Source organism: Arvicanthis niloticus, chromosome 6, assembly GCF_011762505.2.
Source record: "Arvicanthis niloticus isolate mArvNil1 chromosome 6, mArvNil1.pat.X, whole genome shotgun sequence".
Lineage (NCBI taxonomy): Eukaryota > Metazoa > Chordata > Mammalia > Rodentia > Muridae > Arvicanthis > Arvicanthis niloticus.
This window is the reverse complement of record NC_047663.1, coordinates 72,174,530-72,190,418: the sequence shown is the minus strand read 5'-3', so window position 1 is coordinate 72,190,418 and position 15,889 is coordinate 72,174,530. Positions and strand designations below refer to the sequence as shown.

At 46.1% G+C, this 15,889-nt stretch overlaps 1 protein-coding gene and 1 non-coding gene across 4 annotated transcripts; one reads left to right on the top strand and one right to left on the bottom strand.

Moving 5' to 3' along the window:
- Positions 1-125: 125 nt before the first annotated feature.
- Positions 126-10,506, bottom strand: Trim41 (tripartite motif containing 41). Of its 3 annotated transcripts, none has more exons than XM_034504537.2 (7): positions 9,390-10,506; positions 5,972-6,067; positions 2,637-2,867; positions 2,309-2,331; positions 1,965-2,092; positions 1,466-1,647; positions 1,006-1,376 (listed from the first exon to the last, which is right to left on the bottom strand). In XM_034504537.2, the coding sequence occupies exons 1-7, from the start codon at positions 10,197-10,199 to the stop codon at positions 1,218-1,220; spliced, it is 1,629 nt and encodes a 542-aa protein (XP_034360428.1). In that variant the 5' UTR covers positions 10,200-10,506; the 3' UTR covers positions 1,006-1,217. The 3 variants fall into 3 exon arrangements, with proteins under 3 accessions (XP_034360427.1, XP_034360428.1, XP_034360429.1); XM_034504538.2 differs by having other exon boundaries at positions 1,472-1,647; XM_034504536.2 differs by having other exon boundaries at positions 126-1,647.
- Positions 10,507-12,138: 1,632 nt separating this feature from the next.
- Positions 12,139-12,211, top strand: Trnav-cac (transfer RNA valine (anticodon CAC)). The gene has a single exon. It is a non-coding gene; the product is annotated as a tRNA-Val (tRNA).
- Positions 12,212-15,889: the final 3,678 nt, after the last annotated feature.

Here is a 15,889-nt window from a genome sequence, read left to right as displayed (position 1 = left end):
AGCTCACAAATTCAGGACAGCAGACATGTTTTCCTGTGTAAGGAAAGAGGGTGAGGGCTTGATAAACCAGCTTTAAGGCTGTCTGTGGGAATGTACCTCTGCTTTTAAGAGAGTCCACAAAAGCAGCAAATAAAACACTTTTTTATTTTCCAACACAACCCACCTTTCCCCAAGAGTTGTCCTCAGCTTTGAAAGCAGAGGACAAAAGCTGTTAAGTGTCAGAAGGCAAGGGGTTACTAGAAAAATAGATTATACCCAATGGTCTCCCAAGGATCCAGACCCCTGTCCCGAGCTCCCTAACAGGGCTTACCAAATGGAACTAAAGGCATGGAAAGGCCAGAAACTTCACTGACACTGAAAGACCCTGGCAGTGAAGACTTGGGCTCCTACATAAGAAAACTAAGATGCAGAGAGAAAATAATTTATTGGGTAATGGTATGTGATGTCATGCTGGCCATTCCAGATCTCACTGAAGCTAAATTCCCGGCCAGTCTATGGAGGTAGAAATTGGGGGTGGAAGGAAAGCTCAGAATTCCTACTTCCCCAAAAAGTAGACTTTTACACAGCTCTACCCTTTTGCCCAGCCTGACTTCCTAGAGAACATCTAAAACTCCTAGCTGAAGCTTACACCAAAAAACATGGAGTGTCTTGCCCAAACCCTCCAGCCTCAGAAATGGTTGAGGAGTAGGGGTGGAAAAGGGAAGTTGAGGAATTAAATTATAATCTCCACATATCCCCTACTGGACCCTAGTGGGACCCAAGAGCTGGATTGAGCTAGGCAGACAGGGAAGGATGGTCATTATCAGGCAGCTGTTAATTGTCAGGGACCCATGCAGACCTGTCAGACAAAGTTAGGTGAGAAAGGACTGAGCTGGAGGGAGTCTAGGAGGGCTTTTCTGGCTCCTAGAGGGAGAAGCAGCCTGGGTTCAAAAGGGAGCAGTAAGCAACTCAGTAACAAACAGTGGCTCCCTAACAGTGGGCAACTATCCTCCACCACCCGCCCCCCCAGTGGTGACCAGAGGGGCCCCTGCGGGTGGTAGGCTGATCAAGGGCAGAGCTTGATGCGGGTACCCTTGGAAAGTACCCGGAAGAAAGGGAAAACACGCTCGCCAAGGAAGGCAGCTGAGAAGGTGTGCACATGGGCTAAGGTATCCGCGTTGTAGAAGCCCAGGCGCCCGGCCTCATAGTCCAGGTACACGCCGAAGCGCCGTGGTTTCTCACATGGGCTCAGCAGTGTCTGCTCTGTTGAGCTCTGTGCCTGGTATCGTTTGCCGTGGGTGCCCACACACCACACTTCCCGCTGGAGCAGGAGCTGCTGAGGCAGATGGAGCCGGCGGCGGCGATGATGATGGCGTGAGGAGCTGGCATCCCCACTGCTAACAGAGGACCCCCCAGAGCCCACTTTTTCTTTATGATGGGTTGATTCACGGGCAGCACCCACTGCCCAGCCCCGCCGCCCACCCACCTCTACCTCCCAGTAGTGCCGGCCAGAGCGGAAGCCCTGGGCCCCTAGTACACAGCAGTCAGCTGAGAAGCGCTTGGAATGTTCAGGAACCTCCTGCCGACGTTCTGCCAAACGGACTCCACGGCGATCAGGAGACAGCAGCAGAGCTGGGTGAGCTGTGTCAGGGTCCAGTGTCAGGTCCACTTGGAAGGAGAAAGAAGAGCTAAAACACCTTCCCCTCACACCTCTCTTTCCTCCCCTCCTACCCTATCCATCTCTTCTTGACTCCCACCCTATATTAGAGGCCAAGTTCAAGATCTAACCTTCACCCATAATTCTCTTAACACTGGCCTTCCCATCCCTGACTTTCCACCTAATCCAAAACTTAGCTGGGCTACTGAGGAAGCAACTCTTAGCTTGAACCTCAGAGTAACTTCCAGTAGTCTACAGCATCCCAGCTCCCCAACCTCATCTCAGGGCTGGAAAAAGAAAGGCAAAGGAAGGTCATTAACCTCCCTACCTCTTGCAGCCTGACAGAACATCCGGCTCATTTTCCTCACGATGGCGTCTGTCAAGAAGTCGTGGCTATGGGGTTGGCATGGGTCAGGGGACCAAATCTCTGGGGGCTGCAACTGTATCTCTTCACACCTGGAGAAGGGGGACCAGGTAGGGGGTGGGAGCATGATATTTCCCATGAAAGCTAAGGGAGGAGGAGCAGAGGGTCTAAGAAACAGAAACTTAGGTTCTAGGGAGAGAGGGTGGGAGGGGAGGAGAAAAGGAAGGGAAAAAGGAAAGGAAGTCTCAGAGAGGCAGGAATGGGGAACCAGACACTACTGGGTTACAAAGGGTGGAGTGGGAACATACCTATTGAAAGTCTCCTTGATGTCCTGGGAATAACAGAGACAAAAATTGAGGGAAAGGGAAAAAGAAAGAAATGTCAGCTGCACAAGGACCACTGCTTTCTCCCAGTCTCCAGCAGAGAAAGGTCTGAATGTGAACAGGAAGGGAGAAAGCAGCACCTTCCAGGCTCACAATGAACATGGCTACTTATCAACTACCATAACTAACCTACTACCAACAGACCTAATAACCATCCTACCTACCACAGGCCCCAGTAATGATGGAAAGAGTTAGGGAGCAGGGAAAGTGTGGACCCGGGGAAAAGGGGGTGAGGGGGGCGGGCAGTGCTCACTTGCAGTAGCCGCAAGCCCCCCTGTTGGCTCCGTTCTTGGGCTTCAGCAAGCAGGCGGCTTAGCTGGGCAGCCTGCTCTTCAAGTCGGTTGGCTGCTGCTCCTGCACGTCCTAACTGAGCTTCATGCATCTCCCGGAGGCGCCGCTCTAGTCCTGCCTGCTCTTCAGCCAGAAACCGTGTTAGCCGCCCAAACTCTGAAGCCACGGCTGCCAGCTCTGACTTCATCTGGCTCTGGAAAGATTGCAAAGACGGGCATGGAGACACAGTTCCATGATCCAGAGGAACCCAGTATGACTCCCAGCACCCACATGGCAGCTCATAGCCATCTGTATGTAACTCCAGTTTCAGATTTGATGTTCTCTTTTGACCTCTAGAGGAACCAATCATTCATATATATATGCATATACATACATACATACATACATACATACATACATACATACATACATACAAAACATCCATACACTAAGATTTAAAAAAGGAGAGATGCAATGGGAATAGAGGCCACTACCTGAATACACAAAAAGGTAAACTTGAAGTTTTCTGTCTGTTGCCTCTCAATCTCAGGCAAAGGAGCCTCATGATCCCTAACTCCAAGCCCTGGGAATGGGAAGAGAAGTCTCCTTCCCAGTTTCAGTCTTATTGTACAGACCACTGAGATAGCCTGTGGTTGTCCTCCTTACATTCTGGATCAAATTCACCAACTGCTTTCTACAATATTTATCTCTTCCCCATCTACCTAATTTGTTTTTCAGATGGAAGCGTCCATGTTCCAAAGGAGCCTTTTCTCCTCTCCAGATTTTTGTACCACTGTGTATCTCCAGAATGTGTAGTATTGGAAATGCTTTGTTATAATGCAGATAGGGGTGGGGACGCATGTGTAAAGGTCAGAGGACAACTTGCAACAGTGAGTTCTCACCTTCACCATCTCGGTCTCAGGGATACTCAGGTTAGCAAACTTGGTAGCAGATACCTTTACCAACTAAGCCATCTTGCCAGTCAAGTTTTGTTTTTGAGACAGAGTCCTGCTCTGTAGCCCAAGCTGACCTCAAACTCACAATCTTCCTGTCTAGCTTTTACCTCCTTTGCTAGTTTAAAGATAAGCCACAAAGCCCAGCTTTGTGGTGCCTTTTAAAATTCTCTTCTACTATGCCACATGTTCCCACAGATATGACCTGTGTAAGCCTTTACCACAGTGCCATCAGGGGCTGGCACAGTGCCAACCACAGGTAGGTACCTGGTAAGAAATTTTTGAAATTATCAAATGATAGAATTCAGGAAGCAAGATTTGAAGTGAAGCTGGACATGAGGACTCATGCATATAATAAATACTCTTAAGACTAAAACAAATGAATTACCCCATCTGAGGCCAGCTTGGGCTACAGTATGAAACTCTTTCTCAAAACACAAAAGGAAGATGCCACAAAATTAAGTCCTCTCAGTAGTCACAGTCATCAGAAGAGACCAGTCACTCAAGTTCTCTAGACTAGGAGTCAGCAAACTCCTGTAAAGGTGCAAACAGTAAATGTTATACACTTAGGGCAACAGGAAAAACATTTTGTAGGTACAGCTGTTCCTAGATATTCAAGTGGGTTTGGTTCCAGGAGACTCAAATCAGCAGATATGTAAATAATCCCTTTTCTTCCCATATACTTTAAATGTCTCATAACACCCACCCAATACTATGTAAATACTACCAAATAGCTATGCTTGTGGTTTGAGTGAGAACAGCAGCCATAGGCTTGGTCCATACTTGATCCCTGTTGGTGGAACTGTTTGGGAGGATTAGGAGCTGTGGTTACACTGAAAGGTGTGTCACTGGAGGTGGGCTATAGGAGCTGTGGCCTTATTAGAGGTGAGTCACCTGGGTGGGCATTAAGATTTCAAAAGCCCACACTATTCTCTGTTTACCTACTCCTACCCTGAACCATGAGGCCCAATAAACGTTTTATAAGTTACCTTCATCATCATGTCCCTTCACAGCAATAGAAAAAGTAACTAAGACAATACTATATAAAGAATAAACACTTTCTGGGGAAGAGGGGTGGTGAGACAGGGTCTTCCTATATGGCCGTGGTTGTCCTCGAAGTCACTATGCAGACTAGGCTGGCCTCAGACTCATGGACATCTGCAGGTATCTGCCTCTCAAATCTGGGAAAAGTAAAACTATAAAAAAACCAAACAAACAAGTGGTGGAGCATGACTTTAGTCCCAGCACTTGGGAGGTAGAAGCAGGCAGATCTAGCTATATGAGTTTGAGCTAAGCCTGGTCTACAGAACAAATTCCAAGAAAGGCAAGAGCTACACAGAGAAACCCCATCTCAAAAACAAAATCAAAGGGTGTGCACTGGTGTGGAGGGGAGGTGCCTGCTATTTCCAATTTGAGCTTGAAGGAGTACATAGATGGAACACAAGCTATACTCAGTTTCCTCTAACAACAGAAAAGTGCCTAGTCCCATCCCATTTGCCTGGGCTAGACTATTTTATATAATAACTACATTTTTTCCATTAATATTACTCTAAACAAAGATTAATTAGCCTGAATAAGGAGCAGGAACTAACAAGCAGGTAAGGTAAGACTGTCAAATCGGTTTCACTCTCTGCCTCAAAAACACAGATCCCAACATACATTTTCTAAACTCAGAAGACCCTAACAGTAACAGCTTGGGAAGCTGGCTAGACAGCACATTGTGACTGACACTGCACAGCAGTGACTCCTAATATGCAGATGGCACTACTATGAGTTCTAGAAGTGGCAAGGCCCACAGTGACCAGGAAAGGAGGAAAGGGTGTCCCCATTTGATAGCTGAAGCTTAGCTTGGCCACAGTACTAGTCCATTCCAACAAGGCCTTCTAACCTTCTGAAAACAGACAGGAAAGTGAGGGAGGCAAGCCAATGTAAATGGGCTGAGAACACCGGCAAGGAGGACAGGAGGTCTCTGCAGTACTGATGGTGACTAACTCTTCCTTTTCCTAACAGTCTGCCCTTCACCCAGGATCCAGCAAGCCTTCCAGACCATAACCCTTAATGTTCAGGGAAGCTCAGCCTGCGTCTGTGTTTACCCTGGGACTTGATATTCCTCTGGCAGCTGTTGTACATGTTTGCTCACTTGCTTTCTATACTATCCAGAGTCAAGGGCTGGGTATCCTCTGTAGCTTTATACAGAGAACGAGCCTCAATAAGCCATGCCTCAATTTTTACATTGTACAAACTGGAAAGGAACATGCTTCCTGACTCTGAAGGCTGCATCACCACAGATCTCTAAGAATCTGGCAGTCTCATCTTCCTTACCCTGACAACAGAATCAGTCAGTTCACGCATACACATCACCCACCTTCAGCTCTGTCACCCTCCTCTCTTCCTTGGCCTTCATCTTCTGCACAGCCTCTAGATGCTTCCTAAGTGGTTCCACATGCCCTTGTAGCTTGGCCTGAGGGATCAGAAAAGGGAAGGTAGTCAGAGAAATAATGAGAAGCACCTGTCCTACAGATCCTCTTTCCAGACCTCCCTACGATGGAGATGCAATGCTTCCTATTACCACTGTTATGTGTCAAATATGCCCTTCCTCCCAACATCCCTTCTCTCAGATGACCATCAATGCCCCCAACTCTGCCCTGCACTCATGATGCATAGGCCCTGTGTGTGCCTTCTTGAGAGGCTGGATCTTTATGGCTGCAGAACTCTATTCCCAATAGCTGGTGTACACATGGCTTAAGCTCCTCACCACATGAAGGCTATCCATAGGAATATTCCTGCCATTGGTCACTTCCATTTGATAAGCCACCTTCCTCAACACCTACAAATCTAAACACTTTTGTAGAGATGCTGTGCCTATGCTAAAAGTCTTAAGGCAACTGTATGCCACTTTCAAAATGATAAACCCTACACTTTATTGTCCCCTCCTACAGGCCCCTATCCACGCCCTTGAGTTGCGATTCTATGCTATTCCCTTGGCCTGGGATTAGCCTGCTCCACTAGTCCAGGGTAGTCTTCCTTTACAGCCCAGCTTCTCAAGCATGAATCTGACTCTATGTACCCCAACTTCCTCTGTGCGTCTAAGGAACTTGAAAGAGCTATACTTCTTCCAAGAGTATAAACAATTTACAAATGTGCCTTGCAGACATTACAGGGTCCCTTACCCTTACTTTTCTTTCCTTACTTTTTTTTTTTTTCTATATGAGGCAGGGTCTCATATAGCCCAGGCTAGTCTAGAATGTGTGTTGTAGCTGAGGATGAGCTTGAACTTCTAAACTCCTACTTTCATCTCCCTAGTGCTGGGATTACCACTTTTCTTGGTTTCTATGCTCTGGCTGTCTGCTTTGTTTTCCATTCAATTACCCTCTACATGAAAAACAAAAGGGCTTTCTTCTTTTAGTTACAATTCTAACAGCAATCAGATATATGAGCTTTCCATTCCTGGCATTTATAGCCATGTCTTTTTCCAGCAGAGATCAGGATGGGTATAATAAATGCTGCCTTTTACTCTTACTTTTTTAATGTCTTTTACATTTGACTTGTTCCTTCCTTTTCATTAGGGGAAAATGTAGGATGAACCTTGACCCTCACTCCAAGCAGAACCAAAACTGCATCTAGGTAGTTTGAGACAAGCCATGCTTCATTTCCTAATTTTAAAACGGGAATGTCAACCTCACAGAGAGCAAACTTAGCAAAGTTTCTAACATGTGGCAAAAGGTCAGTAAACGTTATCCAGCATTTGCTAACTACATTGTAAGCTGCCAGTAACATCCTGATAATGACCCATGAACTAAAAAGATAACTGACCCTGAGTACAAAAGGCAGTTGTTACACAACTGGTTGTGGGGAAGTATTACTGGGGTAATAAATCAGTCATTCCATAAAACAGTATATACAAAATTATGCCTTTGATATTATTGCTATTTCTCCACTAGTAGAACCAGTCATTTCTACTCCATCACTTCAGAATTTACATAGCTTAAATTTATCACTTAATATTTATCTAAATTGACAAGAAATTACAAGCATCTAAATAGAGTATTACAAGGTTTTGTTGTGTTTTAGACAGAACTTCACTATGCAGCCACACTGACATAGAATTTGCTGTTTAGATTAGGCTGTCCTCAAACTCAGAGATCTGCCAGCTTCTGCCGCCAGAGTTCTAGAATTAAAGGCCTGTGCTTATCACTCCTGCCTTCCTCCTCCCCCCTTTTTCCCTTCAGTACAAATTCTCTGAGCTGGCAAGATAGTTTAGCTCTGAAGATAAGTTCCATTGTTCAACCCACAATGTGGAAGGAGGACTCAATTCCCAAAGTTGTCTGTTAACCTTTGCATGGGGTTCATACTCACACAAAATAAAAACTGTAAGCCAGGAGTGGTGGCTCACACCTGCAAAGGCTGTGAGTTTGAGACCAGCTTGGTCTACATATTGGGAGTTCCAGAACAGCAAGGGCTGGAGAGAGAGCATGTCTCAAAAACTATAAGCAAACAAATAATTGACTTTAAAAAAAAACAAAAAACCAAAAAACTGAGATTGAGTCTTGTGTAATTCAGGTCTCATGTAACTCAGGCTGGCCTCTATCTTGCTATGTAGTCAAAGGTGACCTTGAACTCATATTCCTGCTTCCACTTTCCCAAGTGTTCGGATTAGAGGCTTGCACTACCATGCCCATCTTAAGTTGAGTTTTCTATAGATACTCTCACTGATTCACAACTTCTGCAGTGAGGCCCACTGTACTTCTGAAAACCTCCTGTAGTAACAGGAGTAGGACAATCAGCAATGAAGCCTTAGACTCTAAAGCTGAGGTGATGATGATCACCTAAGTGAAGTTACTGACTGAATCACAAACAACAAAGCCGGAAAACAGAGGCTCCACTCTCCTCCTAGCTCCTGGCTTCGAATCTGAAGGTAGTTCTATCTGTGCTGGCTGTTTCATAGATAAATGTCCTTTACATATGTCCAAAGAATCAGAGAAATAAAGAGCCAGACAGTTAACCAAACAAAATTACATTACAAGAACAGTCAAGTCAGAAAAGTCAAACTAAAATATCCAAGTTGGATGTAGGCCCCAAGGGGAGGACGTTCACAGGGACGTCTATCACTGAAGCTGTACGACATATAAACCTCCAGGTTCTCAACTTAAATCTGCTTCCCAATCAATAAAATGAGAATAGCAAACATCAAACTCACAGTGACTATGAATTATAAATGATAATCTATAAAGAGTGGCCAGCACAGTTCTGACTATACGTAAGGTGCCCTGTGAATATTAACTAATATGCCTGTGGTAATGAAAGTTCAAAGACACACTGAAACTTGAGCAAGATGTTTTGCCCTAAGAGGCTCTCTCTTTTCTGGTTAATACATGAGACTGGGTGCAGAGAAAAACCAACGAAGCCATATCCTAGGATAGGTGTGGAACCCACTGAGAAACAAGTGTTTTTGCAATCTGACACTAGATATTTCTAAGCTCCTGTTTCGGACCTTTCATTTGTTCTTCTAGGTCTCCATTTCTTCACATCAGAAGTAACTCTGTCATGGATAAGACTTAAGATTCATCCAGAAGAAAACAGGACTGACAATGAAGCACTCCCTGTCACTAGCCCCCTATCCTTAAGCCACAGAAGATGGTAGAGGATCCTTCTCATTTACCCACCTTGAAGTCAGAATCACTTTTCCAATACCAAAGTCCTGTTGAGAGAACCCGCATCACATCCCCAATTCCCTTCTTCTCCTCTCCATCCTTACTACATCCTGCCTCCCCTATGTTACTCACCTTGTACTCCTGCACTACCTCTTCCAATGGCACCACACTATGCTGTTTGTGGCTCCTGGATTCTCGGCACACCACACAGATGGCTTCTTCATCAACCTCACAGAACAGCTTCAGGGCTTCTTGGTGTCTCGGACAGATGCCTTGTTCATTCACACGACTCCCTCGACCAGGGGTTGGATGCATCTGACGAATCACCTGGACCATGTTGGCCAACTGCAGGTTGGGGCGGAAGCTCCGCCGAGGAAAACTTTTTCGACACTGGGGACAAGTGAAGCACCTCCGAGGGGCTGGAGGTGGCGGCAGTTGGGTGATCGGGTCTAGCTCTTCTTCCTCGTCTTCCTCCAGCACTTCCTCCTCCTCGTCCTCATCTTCCCCTCTCAGGTCCTCCACATCCCCCAAGTAATAGTCCAGTTCTTCTTCCTCCTCCTCCTCCTCCTCCCACACGTAGTCCATGTTGTCCCAGTTAGACCCGCCTATACCACTACTCCAGAACACTCCTTCCTCTTCCTCCTCGGCCTCCTCCTCCATGTCACCCTCATAATCTTCATCCCGCATGGGGGTGTCCCAACCTCCGCCTGCACCGACAGCCTCCACTTCTTCCTCCTCTCCGACCTCCTCCTCCTCCTCCCGATCCAACTCATCTCTGTCTTCCTCATCCTCCCCGCCCCACAACTGGGTTACACACACTCGGCAGAAGTTGTGCCCGCAGCCGATGGACACGGGGTCCGTGAAGTAATCGAGGCAGATGGCGCACACCGCCTCCTCCTGAAGGGTCTGCACAGGGTTGGGTGTCATGGCAACGGCAGCCATCTTAGTGTCCAGTCAGCCAGTGTAGAAGTGCGGTGGGGGGAGCGGGGGTGGGGCGGGGGGGGTCTCCCTTCTCTGAAGCCCAGAAGACCCGTCCCCACCCCAAGCCCAGCCTCTCCACACCTTGCCTGCGGCGAGGCCAAAGGAATGTCCTCCGACCAGCCCACCCCGCCAAACACAGTCCCCTACCCCCCGACGACAACCTTGTCTCTCAGAGGGGAGGGGACAGAGGTGAGCACCACCGACAAGTAGCTCAGGTGGACCTGAGTGCAAATCTGCCCCAACGCTCCCCGGGCCTCCTCATAAACCCCCGCCCCTCCTCACTTCCTGGCCCCGCCCCCCAGCTTCCGGCCTCCCTCCCAACGTTTCCGGCGTCTCCACACGACCTGAACTCACGAGTTCCCTCCGAGGTACGCCCCCTTCTCCCACGCCCCGCCCCGGACTCCGGAGCGACAGGAAACGAGGAGGAGACGCTCTAGCTGACACGCGGGAACAGGACGGGAGGGCTAGGACGGCGGAGGCCCACATCTCGGTGATGACTGGCCGCGAAGAACGCGTACGGAGCGGAAGAAGCCCCCATGCCCTGCCAGCGGGGACAGACGGCGGAGGGTAGCGAGGACGTTGAGCAGCGCCCTGTTCTCCGTGCTACAACCGCAGCGGCCTAACGCCATCCTACCGACCAGGCACGGACGACTGCTGAAGGGACTCCCAGGACCAGTGCCGGAAGCTGAGGGGCGGGCCCGCTCAGCCTCCTCAAATGTTTCCGGCCCCTCTAGACCCGAAACTTGTTCGTTTGAGACTCCGGGGGTCTCTCCAAGTAGGATCCTGGGCGGAGCCTGACGAAACAGGATAAGACTGGAGTTAGAGAGGCTCCACCCTCCAGCTGAACCGGACATTTTTATGCCGGTTTTAGAAACTGCAGCCTTGCGGGCGAACTACAGCATTCCTATAAGCCCAGAGAGGCTGAGGCAGGAGAATTGTGACAAATTCCAGGTTTATATAACCTGGACTACAAAGTAAAACCCTGCCCAGAAAGCAATCACCCACCAATCAGCAAACAAAACAAAAACCTTGTCAACTGGTCACTTGTCCCATTATTTATTATTAATATCCACGTTCATAGTAAATGGAACACTATTCAGCTATATGAAAAAGAATCTTCGGAATGTATTAAGTTTTAAAAATGCAGATTGCTGAACACTGGAGTATATAGGAGGGCAAGCAGTGTTAAGTGTATTTGGTACTTTGAATGTCTATATAAAGTAAATATATAGTAATAGGAAGTAAATCACATAAAATAAATCATAGTTGTTGCCTCACAGGATTTTGTGAGGATATCATCATGTTAAACGATCAGAACGTTTTCTAGTATCTGGGAAAGGTGTTAAGGTTTAGCTACTCTACCATATTCTTGTCTGTAGGAGACAGTAGAATTTCTCCAGGACGGCTAAACGGTCAATAAAGACACTTTTCCGAATACGTAGTCTTTTGTATATCCTTTGGGTTTTGAAATAAGTCCGTGTGTTCTCTTTTAAAAATATTTTCTAAGTGCTATGTATTTAATACTTTATGTGGGCTGTGCACACCTTTCATGTCTTTCATCCGAAACGTTTTTGAGATTTGAATTCGTGAGAATTTCCAAGAGGAAGGAGAGTCCCGAACTGTGTTATGGACCTTGTTAGAGAATCCTATCCCTGTTGTCCTCAAAGCATTTCTCTTCTGGCTTTTTTGCTTGTTTTGTTAGTTTGTGAGTCATAAATAATTGATGCACCATATTCTCTGAGGGCAGATTTAGTTGGATACCGTGAGTCAGAGCTCCTCCAATTGAGCGAGCACACTAAGATCACGAGTCTTCAAGGGACAAATCTGGTTTTGGGAAGTAGACACAAGCCAATTAAGTTGTAGCTTTAAGAATTTGCCAGTCAGCCTTTTCTACCAGTTGGTTTCCGTAGTGTAGTGGTTATCACGTTCGCCTCACACGCGAAAGGTCCCCGGTTCGAAACCGGGCGGAAACAGTTTTAAACTGCTCTCCGCTTCCACAAAATACTGTTTTTTTGAAAAACTGTCCCTAGATTAAAAAAAAAAAAAAAAAAAGGAACTGAATTGGAACTTAAAAGTTTGCGAAGTAAACTCATGTCACTCCCGTTTCTTGAATCTATTACATCGGCAAGACTACAGCACTTTTGGATGTCAGTGGCATTTTCATAAAACAATAATAATTAAAACTGATAAAGCTCAAGACTCTTACTCTCAAATCATGAGTTCTAGCCCTACACGGGGCGAACATTTTTTTTTTTTTAGAAAGGACAACAAATTGAAGCACTTTTGTGACCAAAGCAAGATGGTGCCCTGCCGTCTGCACTACTACAAAGATGGACAAAACCACTGAAGGTAAGTGAGAAGTGGGTACCATTTGGCAAACTCCTGAAGGCATGGTCAGTTCACTTGTACTAGGTGACACCCAGATGTCAGAACCAGCTGTGCTGGTGGCCAGCCTGTGGCTAATGAGACTGAGACCCCAAGATCATAAAGTGTAGGACCAAGAAGGGCTGCCATGCCCTGGCTGAGACATTTCCTGTGCTGCTGTCTACCAAGTAACATTCTGCAGTTTTTCTAAAATCAAAACATCCTGATGTAAGCATGGTGCCCCAGGCAGGGTATTTACACTTGACAGCTCATTGCCCCCCAGGTTGAGTTCCTGTTTGTGTTTTTTCTTCCCTGGCTTGGTGTATATAATGAACCGGCTCAGTAAAAGTTTTGGCATTCCCTCTTAATGAATGACGTGAGTCTGTCTGTCTTCCATTAATCCCCCAGGCCTACGCCCGAGCTTGGTACCTTGGCGGCACTGGTGATGTCAATGAAGGCCTATGTGAGCTTCCAAACCATCAGTTAGGATTTGGACTTGCATTTTCAGTCAGGAAAACTGTTCTGTGTGATAAGAACCTCAACCCTTGCTCATATTTCTTTTTCTAATTATGAGTCAGTGTTGCAGGCTATTTGCTAACACTGTGAACCTCGAGACTGTGTTGTTTGCTGAAAAAGAAGAAGGAGGAGGAGAAAGAAGGAGGAGGAGGAGGAAGAGAAGAAGAAGAAGAAGAAGAAGAAGAAGAAGAAGAAGAAGAAGAAGAAGAAGAAGAAGAAGAAGAAGAAGAAGAAAAAAGAAATTTTTTTCTAGTTGTGGTGTGGCTCAGTCCTGTGCCCTCCCCCAGCCTTGAGCAGGCTGGAAACACCTTGTTTGCCACAGGACCTTAAGGACCCAGGTGGAGTCAGCCACCCTGGCTGCACTTACAACTACCTACAGGAGCTTAGAAGAATAGGCTGCCCTCTGAGCTTGCCTTGTGACATTATCAAGCTGAAACAAAGGATAGGTTCGGTGGAGTTTTCCCTATACACACGAAGTGCTGAATATTAAACTTTGAGCCTAGATCAGAGAACTGTGTCTTGGCTTCATGTTTCTTTCACAACCCCTGCCCCCCCTCCCCCATCTCTTTTTCATTTCCAGCCCTCCTTTCAGGTGAACCCAGTTCATTCATGACCGCTGGTGGCTGCTACACAGTTCTTAGCATACACATTTAATCCTTCTGGATGGAATACAGACACACTCTTACCACACCTTTAATTCCAAACAATGGAGGTAAAGTTAGTGTGTAGAAGGAAGCAGCCATGTTTGAAAGTGATGTCTAATTGAGTGACAGATAAAGAATCAGAAAGATTTGACAGAACAGGATCTGCCCCAACTCTTATGCGAAGAGAGGAAAGAGAGGCTACATGAGGGGTGAAAGACAGAGTGACAGAGAACATGCTAGATACAGGCGAAGACAGAATGAGCCAGAGAATGAGAAGAAGCCAGAAGACTAGAACAGATTGCTAGAGTTAGTTTGAGCCCAGATAGAGCAATTCGGGAGAAGCTGAGAGAAGCCAGATTGAATCAGTCAGCTTGGAGACAAGTTTGGGCCAGAACAGCTGAGTTGACCAGCCATCCTGAGATCAGAAAGAACAAGGGAGGGGTGAGCTTATTCAGCAGTAAGTCTCAGAGGCTAGAAACATTCTAGGCCTAGAAAACAGGCTAGACGTTTCCAGAACTAGGCTTAGGTTAGCAGAATGAGGCAATAAGCCTCAGAGATGAGAATTACATCAGGCGAATAAAAGTTACATTTATTGCAGTTTATTTCTATCCATACATTTCAAGATAAGACCATAGTCACAGTAACTCTTCAGGAATGTGTGTGCTAGGACCATGCAAGGAATTCTGCCTGTTTTACAAGTTCTGACTAATTCTCGATATGGTCGACCTATTGGGTAATACACTCATTCCCTGGACCCAATTGCACCTTTGACACATTTCTGAAGTGAAAGGTTGGTGTTATCCTTTGTCTAGTAAGTTTAATCAAGTAACTTGATGTCATTGTCAGACTTGTGGTGGCCTGGTTTGTTTGTATGGAAGACCTAGACAACCAATAAGTAAAACATGGGTCATATTTACAAGACTAAGGAACTTAGTTGGCTTATTTCACTTGACATTAATGGAGTACTTCCTGGAGTTGAAGATGTTTGTGTTAGGGATTTTCAAAACAAAAGAATATTTTTACATTCCCTTATGTTCGGTGGCAAAGTGGAGATTGCAATGTGTAAGGCAACACAGACTAGTAAAAGCAAAGACAGACTTGGAAAGGTAGCTTTTATTCTCCTGTTGTAATTGTTTCCCAGGCTTACTGCCTCCGTCTGCTAACCTAGGCCTAGTCCAGGAAGCTTCCAGCATCTGTACAATTTAATCTAAGCCTGTTGCTATTGCCTCAGGCACAGAGTGAAGCTGAGGATCGCACCATGAGCCTAGATGTGACTCTCCAGGGACATGGAGAGGATGAACTGGCACAGGAAGAAGTAAAGCTCCCACTGGATCCAGAAGGAAAGACGTGGGGGAAGGCTTAAACTCTGAGAGCTGTCTGGTAAGGGGAGGCAAGGCATCCCTAGTTAGTCACCTGGAGGCCTTTGTTGACCTCAACCAGAGCCTCAGGCTAGCCCAACTGCTCCATGTTATGGTAGAGAGAGGATTCGGAGTCACAGACCCATCAAGAGCCTTCCAAATCCTGGCTCGGTATTCAGGAATGCACTTTGAGTGACCAAAAATCATATTCTGGTTTTAACCAACATTAGCCAATGAATACTATTGTCACCTTTGCAAAATGTAGATCCAGATATAACATTTAACATATGTTAACCTGCATCTCAATTCTATGATGAATGCTAAGTTTGATGAGATTTATCTTTATTTTAAAAGTCCTCCGTTGAAGTTTTAAATTTTGGTAACACCTTCAGCTTTGCATAAAGATCAGCTTGAAAGCTGATGTTTACAACTTTCAATTTTGTCTTTATCTTAGTAAGTTTTTATACAGTAATTTCTGAAAGCATGCATAAAAATGATTTCTCTTGTGACATTAGAGTCCTTCTTCCCTCCCGCCCTCTATATTACTGTCAATTGAGCCCGGATTACGAGGACATTTAAATCTTCCAGCTTTCTTCCTCGGAATAAAAAAAGCACAGATATAGTCAGTCGGTCATCCGTTGAAGTCACATTTACTTTGCCGGCTGCCAGATCTACTGTCATTGTTGTTCTTTCACCCAGAACCTCTAAAACTGATGTCATGCCTCAATAATACTATATCACTTAGTGATTGGAAGTTGGGCAGGCATGA

Excerpts from the sequence above, each read along its gene's own strand:
- Trim41 (XM_034504536.2), bottom strand. The coding sequence starts at position 10,199 with ATGGCTGCCGTTGCCATGACACCCAACCCTGTGCAGACCCTTCAGGAG. Across the intron at positions 6,068-9,389 it reads AGGTAGTGCAGGAGTACAAG|GCCAAGCTACAAGGGCATGT; the intron begins GTGAGTAACATA and ends CTGATCCCTCAG. Across the intron at positions 2,093-2,308 it reads ATCAAGGAGACTTTCAATAG|GTGTGAAGAGATACAGTTGC; the intron begins GTATGTTCCCAC and ends CCCCTTCTCCAG.